General features: G+C 42.0%; 1 protein-coding gene across 1 annotated transcript in view; it reads left to right on the forward strand.

Moving 5' to 3' along the window:
• Positions 1–12165: 12165 nt before the first annotated feature.
• HGFAC (HGF activator) overlaps positions 12166–19537 on the forward strand; it is a 141276-nt gene continuing 133904 nt past the window's right edge. Inside the window, exon 1 of the mRNA XM_089691562.1 lies at positions 12166–12307. Coding sequence (XP_089547688.1) covers positions 12236–12307 — 72 coding nt within the window. The 5' untranslated portion in view covers positions 12166–12235. The remainder of the gene's footprint in view (positions 12308–19537) is intronic.

The following is a 19537-nucleotide window of genomic DNA, read 5'->3' on the forward strand; positions in this document are numbered from 1 at the left end:
GTAGCAACAGATGCTTCAGGAACCGTAGCCAGGAGGATGTTTTCCACATTTTGTGGTCCTGCCTGTGACTTGTGGAGTTTTGGTCCATGGTTTTTGGTCTGTTACAGACCCGTTTCCACCTGATGGTCTGCAAGGATGCCAAACTGGCTTTACTGCATTGTCCTATACCTGGTCTTTTTGCTTCCCAACAGAAATTGGCCTCCTACCTTTTTTATTTCAGCCAAGCGGACCATTGCTCAAGCCTTGAAGACCCCAGTTGTTGCTTTTTAGGGTATAAAAGCCCTTATGACCTCAATAATGCTTAACAAGCAAATGTCCTGTATTCAGAAGACTTCACACTCCGCATTTCTTAAAGTTTGGGTACCGTGGATTTATTATTCATTTCTCTCGTTCCACTCAGTCTGTTCTTGCAGTCTATGATTATAGTCTGTGGCATTTTTGGTTACGTGGACTTCTTCCACTCTCCCCCATCCTTTCTCTTCTCATTTTCTGCTTTCCATCCTTTCCTTTTCTCTTTCTACCACTGTCGTGCCTCTCTTTTTGATAGTCTGCTCAACTGAGGGAGGTCTACATCCCTTGGGTGTTTCTACCCAGGAGGGTGATATCATTGCCATGGAGATTTGGCACTCCTGTGGCTTTATTATTTTGAAATGACTATGTTGTTCACCTTGTTTCAGCTTGTTATTTTTGTATACATATGAATATTTGAGCTCCTGTGTGGGCATTCCATGAGCCTGTTTGTTTCTTTTGCCTGAAAGCAATAAATACTTTTGACACAGAAAAAAGACATTTCCACATCACTTACTACCTTCGAACACATCTGTCACCCCACCCTACTGGCTTATAAACTTATCTCTTTAGTATACTTCCAGCTTAACTAATTATCCACACCAACAGCTCATGCCTATGTGGCTCAGTGGAAGAAAGATTTGAGGTCCCACAGGCCTGCCTTGGACTGGCAGGTTGTTTGGTCCTTCACTGCTTCCTGCACTATTAATGTTACTACCCTGGAATCTGCCTACAAAGTAATGACCAGATGGTATATGGTTCCTTCCAGACCCATACCATCTCTGGATACTCAGGCCTATGCTTCTGAGGATGCCAGGTCCCTGGTGATGTCCTTTATATTTAGTGGACCTGCCCTATGGCTGGGCCACTTCTGGACCAGGGTCTTCTCACTGTTGCTTACTAAGGACCTTTGCTGGCCCTGCTGCAATTTAAATCCCTGAACATTACTAAACACCAATTCTAGTTGGCCCGTCTTGTTCTGTTATTGAAGCGTTAATAGGATGTGGTGTCCAGGGGCGGACTGACAACTCATGGGGCCCCCAGGCAATAGGGGATCATGGGGCCCCTGTGTCCTTGCCCACACTCAAAGAACACCGAAGAAAGCCTATAAACGGTACCAGGGGCATTTCATGGGGCCCTCTACTGACCCCGGGCCCTCGGGCAGTGCCTGAGAGCTCGAATGGTCAGTCCGCCCCTGGTGGTGTCACAACCCACCTGGCAGCCCTAAATTAACTGAACATGTTGAAATAGTAGAACTGCTGTACACTTGTACCACTTAAGCCTAGTACACCTGCTCATAAAATCATATGAAAAAGTACCGCTTTTGAAGCGATCGTGCGATAATCTGATCGTTAGTACACAGCTTTCCTAAGAAATTATTTGAAGGGACAAGCATGAAAATGTTTCTCGTACAATACCAGATTGTACGATTTTCGTTAAATCAGTACAATTTTCATCTGAAAATGCAATACAAATGCATCACTTCAAAATTTTCTTTCTGTTGTACAAGAATTTTCGGAAATTTAGTAACCTCTTCGCTTTTGATATGAAACTAGCATGCAAAAAAAACGGACGGTCATTCGTCCGATATTCTCATCGTGTGTACGGGGCTTTAGCCTCCTACATTGCTGGAGAAAACAACAAGCTGGTATGTGAGGAGGGTCAGCATGGCTCTCTTTTTTTAAGGACTAGTCCACCCAAAAGCATGAATTTAGTTATTGCTGGAGCTTGAAGGGTTGGGTCAGCGCCTGGCTTCTAAGGGTTGTCTGATGGTGACAACAGTGGATCATGACTGTGTTTTGTGTGTTGAAATGACTGCCCACAGTCTCCTTGGGAAGCCCATGTGACAAGATGCAGGAGCACAATTGGAAGACAGGGACAGAGCATTGACACCCCTTAACAGGAAGTGCCTGTATAAGGATCTCCATGGGATGATCACCAGGTATTAGTTTAGTGAAGATTTAAAATGACTGAAATGTATTTTAAAATGATATTAACGTGTTATATGAGATTTTAGGTTCCCACCATCCCAGTTAAAGCTGAACTCCAGGTTGATCAAAAAACACCATTTAATCCAGTCTTGCATTTGTTTAACCATTTCAGGATTTATAATGTAGCACTACCCTCTTAGTGGTTGTTGTTGAATTTGGGTCCCCCTATAGTCCTGCACAAACAGTCATTTAGCAACCTTCTACACAAGCTCTCATCTGTAGACAGAAATCAGTCCTTGAGCATTTGTTTTGTCATTTTATTGAGGGGATTAGAACTTGGATAGGGTAAGTGTGTATAGGATTCCCAAGGGAACCGAAATCTGAGGACAACTTCCTGAACTATTCACAGCTTCTCTTCTCTGTCACAGTGCTGCTGGGGTGCTAGCCAGCATCTCCAGTTGTTCTACCCCAGACCCTAGCAATCCCAGCACCCAGCAATCTGGAGATATTCTTCTTGAGCAAGGGATCCAGCTCCTGTTCCTTTAAATGGGTAACAGTCACTAGCAGGCGGCTAATCTGGTTTCCCACCAGAGTGCTCCTTCCCCTATCCACCCAGGGGGTGCATTCAGAGTACACCTCTCCTGTACCGCTTGCAGGATGGCTGCTGCTACCAGGCCTATCAGCTGGGCTGTTCCTTCCCTAACATACAGGTGGTCCTCTCTCAGCGGGCCAGTGAGTTCTGAGTTTTCCTCCTTTCCAGATCCAGGCTTGCAGGCAGGCCCCTTCCCACTAAGCCTTCTGGCAGCCTTCCTCCTCTAGCCTCACATCTTTCTGCTCCACACTCCTCTCCCACCACCACACTCCTGCTATTGAGAAGGCTCTTACACTTTTAAGGGAGTCCCAGCCCCTTGCCAAGCCTCCTGTTGGGGACTGGCTGAGGTCCCTTAAGAGTGTAGCCAGCCACTCCTCAGATCCCCCCACTGGCTCCAAAGCCCAACCTAACCATTAGGGTCTAGCTCCCCCTAGCTAAACTAGGAGTGTACTACAATAACATTAGAGATACATCCTAAAAAAACATTAACAATGTTTTTACAATGCAGCTCTAATATTCAGCTCCTCTCCCCCTGCTGCTGCTCCCCTCTGCCACTATTACTGACAATTACTGACTGTCATAATGTAGCCATTCCTGTGTAAAATGACACTTGTACATAGTCTGCAAATGTCATTGCATAAATGCAACAAATCTAGGCATTGTTTTATTGTATTTTCAATTTAATTTATATTTATAGAGTATGTAGAGTGTTTTATCTTATTAGCCATTGACAAAATTAGAATTTTGGATCTAGGCTGATATAATTTATTGGCTAACTAAATAGGTTTAGTGCAGGCTTTCAAGGCACACCAGACTCTTCTTCAGGCATTGAGTAGATAGAGATGAGTGGCATAGGGTGATAAAAAATAATATACATACTTATGCGGGCCATAGATAGGATGAAAATCGGTCGAAAATTGGCCGAAAAAAAAAGATCGGCCGATTTTCGTATCATTAGTGCTGTAATCGGTCAGCCGTTTTTAGTGATTTTTGCCCTTTTCGATTATCGGTACTGCTGGAAACAAATCTACCAAATTTGTCGTTCTGCCGATTTGATGGACAAATCTGCCGATCTTTTTCCGATTTTAAGCGGAGCATGAGCAGTGACATGAAAGAAGAAGGAAAAGAAGAAAAGGAAAAACATAGAATATGAATGAGAAGAAGAAATAGAATATGAATAAAAAGAAGAAATAGAATATAAAGAAGACGTAGAAATAGATGAAATAGAATATGAAGAAGAAGAGGAAGAAAAAGAAGAAATAGAATATTAAGAAGAAGAAAAAAAAGAATTTCAGTCCGATATTATATTGGACATTTAAAAGTATAGCAACATTGTATCTATTTGTATCAGAATAGAAACATCTGTATCCGAAATGGATACAAATAGATACAATGTTGCAACGTTTTCTTCTTATTATTCTATTTCTTCTTCTGCATATTCTATTTCTTCTTTTTATTCATATTCTATATAATTGCTGGCCTTAAACAGGAGGAAAATCTGACAACTTTTTTTTACCAATGGTGGTAACGTTGGCTGATTGAATGACCGATTTTTAGTTTTTCAAAATAAAAACCATCCGGTTTTCTCCCCGTCTATGGCCTGCATTAGATAGGGATTGTTATCTCTGTGAGAAAGAAGAGTCGTCCTGTCACACTTCACACCTACGCGAGAAGTGGAAATGGTGTGCGTCCTGTAAAGTTCTTTGATGTGGAGATGTGCAGGGATGATGGTTTACAAGAAATTATAGTGGCACACAAAGTTCTTGTCTTTTTAAAGGCCATATTTCAGAATTTTCTTATGAATTTTCACGTCCACTCCACTTTTTCTTTGTGTGATTTAAAATTCATCTTAAGCCTCATAACACAGATGTCATTTAAGTTGTGGCTTCTGATGCAGAAGTGTGTTGCAACAGGAACTTTAGTTTTGTTGGTTTTAATAGTACATCTGTGTAGATTAATTCACTTTCATAATGTTTATCCAGTTCCACTGTCATTGAGACCCACAAATAAATAGAAGTAGCTCTACCCTCTTGCGGGCCTCTGTGTTTCTGTGTTTCTTTCTCCCTAAGTGCACAGCCAGGCAATAAACATTTTCCACACTTGCATCCGCAGCCAGTGAACAGTCCATAACTTGGATAGGGTAATAGGGATTATGGGATGCGATGCCCATGGGATGTACAGAGAAAGATCCTGGACTTTTCTTCTCTCTGGATACAGTCAGTCTTTACGGGTCAGTAGCAAAAGCCCCTTACGGGCTATTGACTCTCAGGCCCCTTTTAAAGTTAGCACAGATTGTTGCAAACTACATGCAGATGCATTGCTTATCCCCTGCTCCCAGCTCCACAGCCTGCAGACACTACTAGCTCTCCTGGCTGCTCTGAAGATCTCCCAGGACAAGGATAAAGGGTTAGGAACAGCGTAATCCTTTGAAAGTTTGCGGCATTTGGCAGTCTCTCCCCTTGTGAATCCCTGGATGTGGTTATGTACTTACTCTGTCCTCCTTGCTCCCAAGCAATGGATCTTCCAGAGCCAGCCTAGCCTTAAGGCAAAGCCCCCTTGGACCTAGGGGATCCCTTCCAGGCCACCAACAGCCTCCTCATCACTCCATCTTCCACATGACTCCCCACTAGCATTGCTCTTTCATATATATAGGTTAGCCTCACCACACTACCAGGGACCCAAATCCCAGCCCCTAAGTGAATGAATATGGGGTGCTCTGTACCCCTACCCATTCATCCAAAAAGTGTTAAAAGTGAGTAAAGTCCTTTATTCAAAAACCAAAAAAAAAAAGTCCACCAAAGTAGATCCAACATTTATCACAATGATTGCCGTCTGCAAACCAAACAGAAAAAAAAGAGGTCCATACCCAATGTTGTCTCCTGTAGTCTGACAACTCCAATGCCTCCTGCCACTAAGTAAACTAAGAGACAGGGCCACCCGAAGACATTACCGGGTGACCTTGCCCCCTATGACAGCATTGACCTGGAATGCCCCATGTCAATGACATCCTCGTTAAAGGGGGCTTCCAGATTCCTATAAGCCCCCCATCCACAGACCCCCACAACCACTGCCCAGGGTTGTGGGGAAAAGACCCTTGTCCTCATCAACATGGTGAAAAGGAGCTTTCGAGGAGGAGCCCCCTGTCCCAAAACACCCCCCCATGTTGAGGGCATGTGGTCTGGTATGGTTCAGAGGGGGGCTCGCACGTCCCCCCCCTCTTTCCTGACCTGCCAGGTTGCCTGCTTGGATAAGGGTTTGGTATAGATTTCTTTGGGGGGGGAGCCACATTTAAAAAAATGTTGGCATTGGGCTCTCCTTAAAATCCATACCAGTCTGGACCACTGCTTAATTACCGCATGCATTTATTTATTGTTATTCAGTTATTGTTTATTTTTAAATCTACATTTTGTCAATTGAGTTTAACGCTGTTTTTTATTTACTGAGCGTTTTGCACATTTTGACAGCTTCAGGATCACTAGCACTATTTACTGAAAATGGGTATGGGTCAGGACACCTAAATACCTCATGCGATCTGCTTTAGTGAATGGAGCCCAATATTGAAAAACAAAGCCTAGTCCCCCCTCCCCAAATAAAACAATGTATGTATTTTTTTCTATACAATTATCACCAAATAAACAGGCCCACAGTAGAAATTTAAAAATTGTTCCAGTCCAAAAGGGCTATACAGGTACCATGACTGAAGTGTTTTTTTTTAACACAGCCATTATAAATAGTTGACTTTTCCCTTTATGACTTCTTTAATTCAGGCAGCTGAGCGACATCCTCCCCCACCCCACCCGGACCACCCACCTAAAGTATAAAATACAGCAGGAGGAGACTGTTCACCTGCTGCAGCTGTTGTAAAATGAATGCAGCATTTCAATTTGACAGGTGGCAACACCTGTCGAACTCTGACATTAAAGTAGGGTTGCCACCTCATCCCTTTAAAACCAAACACATATAAATTACATAGGTTCTGTGGCTAATTAAGGTGGTAATTAAACTCAGTGCCTTATCTGCAATAAATTAGCTACAGAACCTGTGTAAATAATATGTTCGGTTTTAAAGGGATGAGTTGTCAACCCTACATTGAAGTCAATTGGACAAGCTGGAACCACAGTGCATTGGCCCCATTATAAACTGCAAAAGAAAAAAACTATCAGCCTGCTTCCAAAAACAGCCCCCAATCTCATGTGCCCTCTGGAATACCAGGTCAGTTTGTAACAAGCTCACATCTGTGCATGACCTTTTTATCTCCCATTGCTTTAACATATTGGCCATAACTGAAACCTGGCTTCAAGATCCTGACTCAGCTTCTCCTGCTGCCCTTTTACATGTTATCCTCCACTGGACTTACTCACCCAGACCTAGTGGATGGAAAGGAGGTGGAGTTGGATTCCTTCTATCCCCACAGAACACCTTCCTTCCAACCCTCCCTCTCTATCTCTCTCTTCTTTCAAGACACACTGTATTTGTCTATTTTCTCCAATTTCTCTGAGGACTGCAGTTATTTATTTGCCTCCCGGACCAGTGTCACACTTTTTTGATGACTTCACTGACTGGTTACCCTACTTTCTCTCCTCTGAAATACCCACTATGATTCTTGGTGACTTTAACATCCCCATTACTGTTAGCAGCCTGGTTACTGCTAAACTTCTCAACCTCATCTTTTGACCTTACACAATGGACACAAACTTCCTCTCACTACAATACTAATATCCTTGGCCTTGTATTCTCCCATCTTTGCACTCCTGGCAACCTCACCAGCACACCCTTTCCTCTCTCCGATCACAGCCTCATCACTTTCACAGTATCCTTGTCTCCAACTACCTACTCCTCTAAACAGCACACGATTACTTGTAGAAACCTTTGCCACTTTAACCCTTCTCTTCTCTACTTTGACCACCTCTATGACAAAATCTCTCCCCTTTCCTGTCCTAACCTAGCCACCTCAGTCTACAACAATTCACTTTCATCCTCACTGGGTGCACTTGCTCCTCTAACTACACGAAGAATCAGGACCAGACTGTTACAACCTTTGGAAACTGACAACACCACAAATCTCAGGAGATGTTGTCATGTTCTTGAACGGCTGTGGCGTAAAACCAAATCCCTGAAGGACTTTATCCTAAATAAATCTGCCCTCGTAAAATACAATTCCTGTCTCCATGCTGCCAAACAAACCTACTTCGTCTCTCTTATTAATACCTTGTCCTCCAGTCCTCGCCGGCTCTTCGCTACCTTTAACTCTTTAAGATTGAGCACACATCCACTGTACAGATATCTTCCCAACTTAACATACCTTGTCTAACAGCACAATCAACACTTTCATTTTTGAACTGGCTACTACTGAAGAGGTTACCAAACTCTTCACAGATGCCCACCTAACCAACTGTGCCCTGGATCCAGTTCCCTTGCAACTACTATGGTCTCCCTCTTCCTCTATCCTATGCTCTGTCACTTACATCTTCAATCTCTCCCTATCTGCTGGCACCTTCCACCCCCCACAAAGCATGCACAGATCACTCCAATACTTAAAATACCCTCACTGGACCCCACCAACCTGAACAATTTAAAACCCATGTCACTATTCCAATTCACCTCTAAACTGTTAGAATGCTCGGTCTACTTCCGCCTTAGCTCTTACCTCACTGTAAACAACCATCTTGACCCCTTACAGTCTGGCATTTGCCAACAACACTCCACAGAAACTTCCCCACTAACGATTTAATAACTGCTAAAACCAATGGCCACGTCTCCATACTCTTACTACTAGACCTCTCTGCATCCTTTGATACTGTTGACCACCAATTCCTTCTCAATAAACTCCATTGCCTTGCCCTCCTCCTACCTATCACAGTGCTCCTTCAGTGTTACCTATAACTCTGCCTCCTCCTCTCCACTTCCTTTTTCTGTAGGGGTCCCCCACGGCTCTGTTCTTGGCCCCTTCTCTTCTCTATCTACACCCTCCCTCTTGTTCACCTGATAACCTCCCATTGCTTCTAATACCATCTCTATGCCAATGACACCCAAATCTATCTCTCTACTCCTCACCTCACTCCTTTAGTCTCCTCTCGCATTACTAACTGACATATCAACATGTGTCACCACTAAACTAAATCTCTCTAAAACCAAGCTGATAATATTCCTCCTGCTCTTGCCCTCCTTCATTGCCTTTCCATCAATATCAATTATGCAACTATCAATCCCTCCCCCGGGTACTAAGTGTAATCCTGGACTTTGGCCTATCCTTTTGGTCCCAAATCCAATCTCTGTCAAAAGCTTGTAGACTTCACCTCTGTAACATCTCTAAAATTTGCCCCTACCTAACCAATGAAACCACCAAGCTACTCATTCACTCCCTTGATATATCTCACCTTGACTATTGCAACTCCCTTCTCATAGTCCGATCTCTCTGTAGGCTATCTCCTCTTCAGTCTATCATGAATGCTGCTGCCAGACTTATCTAACTTACCAACCGCTGCCTATCTCTGCCAATCCCTGCACTGGCTTCTGATTGTCCAGCGATTTAAATTCAAAATCCTAACAACATACAAAGCTATTCACAAAACTTCCCCTAACTACATCACCAATCTTGTCTCCAAATATCGCCCAAACAGTCCTCTTGGCTCTTCTCACGATCTCCTGCTCTCAAGCTCCCTTGTCTCCTCTCATGTTCGTCTCCATGATCTCCTGCTCTCAAGCTCCCTTGTCTCCTCCTCTCATATTTGTCTCCATGATCTCCTGCTCTCAAGCTCCCTGGTCTCCTCCTCCCATGCTCGTCTCCAGGATTTTGCCAGAGCCTCTCTGATTCTATGGAATGCTCTACCTCAATCTGTCTAGCTATCCCCTACTCTGGCAGCCTTTAGGCCTGGGGTGTCAAACTGGTGGCCCTCCAGCTGTTGTGAAACTACAAGTCCCATCATGCCTCTACCTTTGGTTGCTTGTAACTGTCAATCTTGCAATGTCACATGGGACTTGTAGTTTGGCAACAGCTGGAGGGCAGCCAGTTTGACACCTTCTGCTTTAGGTGCTTAGTATCCCTGAAAACTCATCTCATCAGGAAAGCCTATCACGCCTCCAATTAAACATTTACCACTTCCATCAGCTCATCCCCCACAGTTTTAACCTTTTGTACCACTTGTCCCACTCTATTAGATTGTAAGCACTAATAAGCAGGGCCCTCTTAATCCTCTTGTTTTTTTACTGTATTGTAACTGTACTTTTCCCTGTATATTGTAAAGCACTAAGCAAACTGTGGGCACTATATAAATCCTGTATAAGAATAATAAAAGAAAAAAACAGGCATTCAGGAGGCAGCATGATTGCCTCCTGAAAGCGGCACACTAAAAAGCTATCTACCATAGATTGCTTTTCAGGGCATTGCCTAGTGTGAATAGAGCCTAAGGCTGGCCATACACTATACATTGTTCTTACAATTTTCTGTCCAATTTCTGCCCAATTTCCTTTAGAATTACCTTAAACTATCTAGTGCAAGGGCCTGCCTAATTTAATACAATTAAAAGTGTTGTTTAGGTTTGACCGCATATTATATGGTTTTTGGTAAATCTAAAGTAAAAATCTCAAGAAAACTGTATAATGTATGGCCAGCCTTAGGCTGGCCATACATTATACAATTTTCTGTTCAATTCCTGCCTAATTTCTTTCAGATTTACCTTCAACTATGTAGCGCAAGGACCCGCCTAACTGAATACAATTGAAAGTGTTGTTTAGATTTGACCTCATATTATATGGTTTTTGGTAAATCTAAAGCAAAATTCTCAAGAAATTTGTATGGCCTAAGGCTGGCCATACATTTATACAATTGTCTTCAGAATTTTGCTTTAGATTTACCAAAAACCATATAATATGAAGTCAAACCTGAATGACACTTTCAATTGTATCCAATTAGGCAGGCCCTTGCACTACATAGTGCAGTGGTTCTCAACCTGTGGGTCGCGACCCCTTTGGGGGTCGAACGACCCTTTCACAGGGGTCCCCTAAGACCATCAGAAAACACATATTTCCGATGTGTAAAGAGCAGCTACTGTGTAGAAAGCAGCTACTGTGTTGAAAGAAGCTACTCTGTTAAAAGCAGCTACTGTGTTGAAAGCAGCAGCATTGGAGGTAAAACGACACTCATGAATTATAATTACTGGGTAAATAATTTTATGGTTGGGGGTCACCACAACATAAGGAACTGTATTAAAGGGTCACGGCATTAGGAAGGTTGAGAACCACTGACACAGTGAAAGGTAAATCTAAAGGAAATTGGCCAGAAAATTGTATAGTGTATGGCCAGCCTAAGTTACTTTACTACATTCTCCAGCATAGCCATGCTCAGGACTGAGGAGGATTGGTTAATTTATTAGAGGTACTTATATAGTGCTATCAATTTACACAGTGCTTTAGATATATATTGTACAGTCACATCAGTCCCTAACCCTCAAGGGGTGTACAATCTAAGGTCCCTAACTCACATTCATACATACAAATATTAGGGCCAATTTAGACAGGATCCAATTAACCTACTAGCATGTCTTTGGAGTGTGGGAGGAAGTTGGAGTACCTGGAGGAAACCCACACAGGCACAGGGAGAATATGCAAACTCCAGGCAGGTGGTGCTCTGGTTGGGATTCGAACCAACGACCCAAGTACTGCCAGGCGGAAGTGCTAACCATTTAGCCACTGTGCTGCTCCTTTTGATTCAGGTGAATCACAAGAGAAACAGCTTCCGATTTAATTACTGCTGTTTGATTGTGTTGACGAGGACAAGATATTACTAAAGAGACAGAAGGTCCTGCTGCCTGGCCATTCCCAGTTGTATCAGTAGCAGTAAATTGTTGCTCCACACCAGGGGCGGACTGACAACTCATGGGGCCCCCGGGCAATAGGGGATCATGGGGCCCCTGTGTCCTTGCCCAAACTCAAAAAAGCCTATGAAAAAGGTACCAGGGGCATCTCATGGGTCCCCCTACTGATCCCGGGCCCTCGGGCAGTGCCCGAGTTTCCAAATGGTCAGTCCGCCCCTGCTCCACACTGAAACTGATCAAATATTACTGGGATCCTCAGTCGGTAATTATACTGACAATTTGGCAAACACACAAAAAAAAAATCTTAGCAACAATTGTTTGGCTTATTTAGAAGTTACGGCAGCTTGGTGCAATCCTCCATAAAATGCAATAATTGCAGACAACTCTCATCTGCCAGCTAACCCCCCACAGGATCATCTTTAACAAGTGGTTAATAATTAAATGCTCATTTTTCAACTGAATCCTGAAGTATTGAGAGAGGCTGTGACAGAAGCACAGGATGTCATGGCTGCTTGTAAAACATTGAACTGACCATTTGACCACCAGGGTCTTATTGACATAAGCTGAGCCTTTCAGCAAACATTGTCACAAGTGGGAGTTGAGGACACAGCATGGCTGCCGGACGCCTTTTTGCATTTTGCTTTTTTTTGTTCCTAAACTTTTGCCAGATCTCTGGAGTATTGGTGAGTTTATAATTTTCTTTTTTAATATACTGGCCTTATTGTGTATTGTTTTATTAAATAATTAATTGTATGTTTAATAGGTAGAAGTGGTTTTATTTGTTTGTTACTGATGGATTTAACTGCCACTTGTGAGCCGTTCCCTGATAGGACATATGTGTATAATCTATATATATTGTGCTGTTCTGCTTCTGAAGGCTGGCAATCTGGTCAGAATAAAAGCAATTAACTTGCTGGGGGCTAAAAATAAAGTAACATAATTCATTCCAAACCTTTTTTTTTTTTTACTTTAAAAGTTTTGAAAAGTCGGGGAAAGTATTCGTTCGGGTTTTTATTGCTCGCTTTGTGTCCCCATTGCAATTTCCCTCCAAGAGACAAAACAGAAAGTGGGAGGAAATCCTGCAAAAGAAAGGGGAGATCCCACCCTTCACAGCTCTCATCAGAAAATAATTTTCGCAAAAAGGTTCTTCACGAAATTCCAATTTAAAGTGTCAATCTTAAACATGACATTTTTCTCATTGCTTTCTTTTGATCTGTTAAAGTGCTATTAAAGGTTTGGCTTAAAAAAAAAAAAAGTCATACTTACCTGCTCTGTGCAGTGGGTTTTTTCACAGAGCAGCTCTAAATCTCTTCTTCTTGGTTCACCTGCTAGAGCTCCTGGCTCGTCCCCCTTGACCAGTGCCCCCAAAAGCAAGCTGCATGCTATTAGGGGTTACTGGTGCGTGCTTACTCTTGAGCCCAGTTCCATTGCGTACATAAGTGGCATGGGAAAATAGAGGACTGGAGGAATGGCTGTTGTAGGACCATGGAGTAAGAAACTGTTTAGACAGTAAAGTTTATACCCTGTCATTTGGCTACAAAAGAGGGACTGTTTCTCCTCGGGGACAATCAGGAGCTATGTCATCACACATGCCACCAGATTTTTTTACTAAAGCAAATGACAGTTGGAAAACTACTAAAACTGGAGCAGACAGAATCTGGAGAAGCTGTACATTGAATAACAATACCTTGAATATCAAGCTTGCATACCAGTACAGCACAATTAGTGTTAATTTTCTGGATCTTACACTAATGAATTCGAATGGAGCGATCGTCACCTTGTCCTTTTTTAACCACTTCCAGTCCGGACACTTTTACCCCCTTCCTGTCCAGGGCAATTTTCAGCTTTTCAGCGCTATCACACTTTGAATGACAATTTCGCGGTCATGCAATACTGTACCCATATGAATTTTTTACCATTTTTTGAGACAGATAAAGCTTTATTTTGGTGGTATTTATTCACCGCTGGGATTTTTATTTTTTTTTACTATGTAAATGAAAATCCAAAAATTTTGAAAAAAAGTGTTTTTTTTTATAAAATTTTGCAAATAAATAATATTTCATCATAAATCTTGGCCAAAATTTATTCTGTTATTTTTTTAGTAAAAAAAAAAATCCAAATTAGTTTATAACCAAAAATTATAATTTTTAAACATTTTTTTTTACATTTTTATTTTATTTTTTATATTATTATTTTTTATTTTTATTTTATTTTTTTTTAACATACTGTCACCCTAGCAGTACAGTGTCACCATGGTGACACTGTACTACTTGTGGGGGGTGATGAAGATTTTTTTTTTTTTTTTACACTGATTGCTTTTACACCCATATAGGATGTAAAAGCAATCATTTCTCTTTCTCTCTGTCTGCATTCTTGCAGTCATTGAGAAGTATTGAGTGAGCTGTGATTGGTCACAGCTTGTCACATGGTACAAGGCTGTTGTGAATAGCCTTGTACCATGTGACCTCTGTGATCATTCACAGATTTCACAAGTGACATCTTGCTTACTACTCTGCATGTGATCACTGATTGGCCAATCAGTGATCACATGATCGGGACCTTGTACAGAGGTCCCGTCCGACGATTGGTGTTTCACTGTGTCCGGAGGACACAGCGGGCACCGGATCGCGGTGCTGCACGCTCCCAGGGAGCGCGCACAGCTAGAAAAGGTGGGTGCCGTTTCTGAACGGCAACCCGCCCCTGGACTGCCACCGCCCTACCGTTTATAAACAGCAGGCAGATGGCAAGGGGTTAAGGAGACGGATCGCAACAGCTACATCTCTGTTAGTAGTTGTCATCACCCGGGATGGCTTTCAAACATACCGAAGGGACATTTCCTAAGAATTAGGAGAAATTGTACCAATTTTGACACTTATTTTTCACAGGCCACTGTCTTGAAGGACAGGTTTATTGAGAAGGGCTATGACGAATTCATCCTTACACGCACTATGCAAACAGTAGCAGACATGAATAGAAACCAATTGCTGGGTAATAGCTTAAAATCAAAACAGTCCAGAATTTGCCCATTTGTTACTACTTTTTCTACGCAGCATAAGACCATTACAAGAATCATTAATAATAATTGGAAGATCCTTAAAGCGGATCCAGTGTTGGCTAGAATCCTTCCTGATAAACCAGAGGTTACATTCAGGAGGGCTGGACCACTGAGGAATAAAATAGCCCCAAATAGCATCGATCCACCTAGCAATGTGTCCTTCTTTAATAACATGGTAGGATTCTATCCATGCAACAAATGCATAATTTGCACTTGCAATAGATATAGAAAAAGGAAGGTAGAGAAATTCACCTCTTCCACTACTGGAAAAGTTTATTATCAACAACTTCATATCTTGTACCAGTAGATACGTAGTTTATCTTTTGCAATGTCCTTGCAACAAACAATATATTGGTCGTACTACAAGAAAATTGCAAGATCATTTACGCGAGCACATTTTTAACGTGAAGAAGAGGGGCTACAAGGGGCATTCGCTCTCGAAACATTACCGGCTGCATCATAATAGAGACCCATCCTCCCTGACATTTATGGGGATAGATATAGTGCAGACTCACTGGAGAGGCACTAATAAGAGAAGAGCAGTATCACAAATGGAATCAAAATGGATATTTGAGATGGGGTCCATGTACCCTAAAGGGCTTAATGTGGATATGGATATTAATTGTTTTATTGACAATAGTTAGTCCCCCAGTGATACTGCTATTTTATGATGATTTTTTATTGATTGATCTTAGACTTATTTAATTATACACCATTAGAGGAGCGGCTGTCTCTCTTTATATACCTGTTATAAACTCCGTTTTACATACCTTACTTTTTATTACCTTTTATTGTCATTGAGAATTTTAAATCTTTTTAGCTTTGGTTTTGTACAATTTTTATCTATTCTATATATTTTTATCCTATTCCATATTGAATCTATTAAAATTAACATTTGTTGGTCTTTTTATATGTGTATTTAGTTTTATATATTTCGTGAGTTTGTTCATATGAACTACTTTTTATCTTTATTTTTCTGACCAGTTTAATTTTTTTATACTCTTTATATATTTTATATATTTTTATGCATTGTATTAATAGATATACATAGATGTTTTTCCATCACTATGATCACCAAGTAGTTGTGGATATTATTGTTGTATTGTAGTATCATCATGCCCCTTATCTTTGGTGCAGTTTTTGACATTTAAATATGGGATACTGGTTGGTCACTCCGGCTATTATCCCTGAGTGCATCAATATATGCGCGGTTGCTCTTATGTATATTATCCATTAAACCATTATCTGAATATAAACCACATGTTCCATAACATATTTCAGAACATTTGGTTCGTTATGTTTTATTCTTTTGCTCCCTGGTGATCCTAGTGTAATGAACGTGGTTCGCTGTTCCATTGCTATGGCACTTGCGAATGCGCCGACACGGCAACTACACTAAAATGGTGCTGGCAAGCAGACATTGAACAATCAGGAATTGGCGCGCGTGGAATGCGCATGCGCCATTCATTCTATATAAAGCATTGTAAGGCATTCTTTGCTGTATGCACACCCCCTATGAATACGTGCTATTGCACGAAACGCGTCAGGGATGAGCTACAGCATCAGGACGTCACGCCACCGGCACCACGTGGGTCCCGGCGGCCATCTTGAAATACTACAACTGGTCAGTGTGATTTATTTTCTTCTGTTTGGTTGAAATAAATACCCTCTTTTAAACGGTATCACACTATTTGCCTCTTCTTTTTTGGGGCTCCTCGGGAGCTTTAACCATTCACAGAGCGGGTGCACCAATACTGGCATCTCTAAATGTGCAGATTGATTGTGTATCTGGTGAGTGCGCAGTCTTTTTATCTTGAGATTTATCACCATCCTATTGGATCAGATCACTGGATCCCGAAGATCGTCACGATCTCCCACGCACCTTATTTTTGGACTTTAACTTGGCACTTTGCACACCGATAGTCACTGTATAGTGACACATTATACCACTGTCTTATCACTTTATTTATTGATGTGGTAACACCACATCACTGCGATCACTCATCCCGTAACCTGTTACATTTGAGGTGTATATGTACAAATTGTCTTGGCAATAACAACACGTTTCATATGGTACTACTAAGTCACTTTATTATTTATTTATTGTATTTTGGTATTATTTATGGTTTTACCCATTTATTCTATTATTGATGTGGTTATTTGTAACGCTGTTTATTGTTTATTTTAGAGGTTTTTTGGTACCTTTGGTGTTTAGCAGCTTACAGACTTTTAGCACTCACTTATCCTCTTTTTTTAATAATGGAATGCAATGCCAAGCTGTGGTTTCTAAAGTGAACAAAATCCTCTCTTGTATTAAAAGAGGTATAGACTCCAGAGAGAGAGATATCATATTACCCCGGTACAAATCATTAGTAACACCTCATCTGGAATATGCAGTTCAGTTTTGGGCACCAATTCAGAAAAAAAACATTGGGGAACTGGAGAAAGTACAGAGAAGGCCAACCAAACTGATAAGAGACATGGAGGAGCTCAGCTATGAGGAAAGATTAGAGGAACTGAATGTATTCTCTCTTGAGAAGAGGAGATTAAGGGGGGATATGATCAATATGTATAAATACATCAGTGGTTCATATAGTGAACTCAGTGTAGAGTTATTCACCCTGAGGTCATCACAGAGGACAAGGGGGCACTCTTTACGTCTGGAGGAAAAGAAATGTAATCTCCAAACACGGAAAGATTTCTTCACAGTGAGAGCTGTGAAAATGTGGAATAGACACCCTCAACAGTTGGTTCTGGCCAGCTCAGTGGATTGCTTTAAAAAAGGCCTGGATTATGTCTTAGATACACAGAATATAACTGGATACTAACATTTATAGGTAAAGTTGATCCAGGGAAAATCCAATTGCCTCTCGGGGGGGGGGGGTCAAGAAGGATTTCTTTCCCCTGCAGGAGCAAATTAGGACAATCTAAGGTCCCTAAGATACATACACATACTAGGACCAATTTAGACCAGATCCAATTAACCTACCAGCATGTCTTTGGAGTTATATTTGGACATACTTTTCTTCTTCTCTCCTAGTACTTTTTCTTGGGAAGGGAGAACAACATCTCCCATTACTTCTGGGATTCTTGCCAAGGTTGACCCCCCGCCATCTATCCATTGCCTCCTGAGATACCCATGTTATGGATCCCAAGAGGCATTGGGGTACTGTACTGCACATGCACCAATGTTCCTCATCAGGTGGCCAGCTGACTCTTCCTGTTTCTTGCAGCTGGCCCCCTGATGACGCACTGTGGCACATGCACGTTATCAGCAAGAAGCCAGGGGAGGCAGTGGCCCCCTGATGATCAGTGCCAATCTCTTTTCTGACAATTGCCTGTTATCGGCAGTACTTTCCTCACGCTGTGACAGCGTGAGGAAAGTGCAGCTGGCAACTGCACTTACCCGGTGATCTGCTGTGTCATTGGGCACAGCAGATCATGTGGTAAAAGGCCTCTGTGATTGGCTTTTTACCACATCATGTAATCAGCTGTGTCCGTAGGATACAGCGATCACGAAGATCGCCGGGTGTGCGCCGCTGGGGGCGTGCGGGAGGGCGCATTCTCGGAGTACGTCATATGATGCCCTCCCAGAACTGGACAACCGCGCTGTAGCGGTCATTCGGCTATAGCACGGTTGGCAAATGGGTAAAGAGGAGATTGTGATGTAGAGGGGACTAAAGTGTGAAAGGTACGCTAAGTATAATAATGTACTTAGGGACTGTGATGTGTTATATCGCTAATGAGATTCAGACCTCTGCTGGAAGGAAATTTTGCTGACCGGACCTCATTAATTTTAATTCAACACCCCTGATCTAGGGTCTGAAGTGGTACACTAAGGAAATACTGGCTAACTCTCCAACAGAGACTGTGCTGCAGTGAAAGCTTGTAAATAGTTCCAGGAAGTTCATCCATACCCTTGGGCATCCTGCACCCCTCACTCTATCCTAGTTCAAAATCCCCTAAATAAAGCAACAAAACCAAAGCTCAAGGACTGATTTCTGACTCTAAATGAAAGCCTGTTTGAAGATATGTGATGCCTGGCTGTGCAGGGCTATAGGGGGACCCAAATCTTCTAGTGATTCCTAAGGGGGTAGTGCTACAATAGCATTGGATAAATTAAGGGCAGATATGCCTGGATGGAGCATATTCCTCCTTAAAGTCACAGTTAACACCTCTCCAAACATAGCACTTTTATGTTGTGACTATAAAGTTCGATTTTCGTCACTCCAGATTATAGTGTGCTAGAAGCTGTGAGACGTGTCAAGGTGTTGTTCGGCATATTGTAACCAGGGTTTTTTTTGTGGCATTAAGACTTCTTTCTGGCAACTCAATCATGCAGATAATTTTTGTTCAAGTATTGTTGTTTTGTGCTCCTTGAAACAACCATACTGTCTTTTTCCAGAGCAGCCTGTATTTTTCCTGAGGTTACCTGTGGGTTTTTCTTTGTATCCCGAACAATTTTTCTGGCAGTTGTGGCTTCAGTCTTTCTTGGCCTACATGACCTTGGCCTGGTATCATCAGATGCCCAAATTTTCCACTTTTCAATAAGTGATTGAACTGCACTGACTGGCATATTCAAGGCTTTTATATCTTTTTCAGTCTTTATAAAGTTCCATTACCTTGTTATGCTAGTCTATTGACAGTTCTTTTCTGCTCACCATGGCTCAGTATCTAGCCTGCTCAGTGCATGCACATGAGAGCTAACAAACTCATTGACTATTTATAGACACTAGTTGCAATTTAAAAAGCCACAGATGTGGGGAATGAACCTTTAATTGCTATTTTAACCTGTCTTGTCACCATGTGTGTTTGTACCAAGGCCAAACATTCCAGGGGATGGAAACTTTTGATCAGG

This window comes from Staurois parvus, unplaced genomic scaffold, assembly GCF_062004578.1.
Source record: "Staurois parvus isolate SC_StPar_1 unplaced genomic scaffold, SC_StPar_1.0 ptg000564l, whole genome shotgun sequence".
In the NCBI taxonomy this organism is placed as follows: Eukaryota; Metazoa; Chordata; class Amphibia; order Anura; family Ranidae; genus Staurois; species Staurois parvus.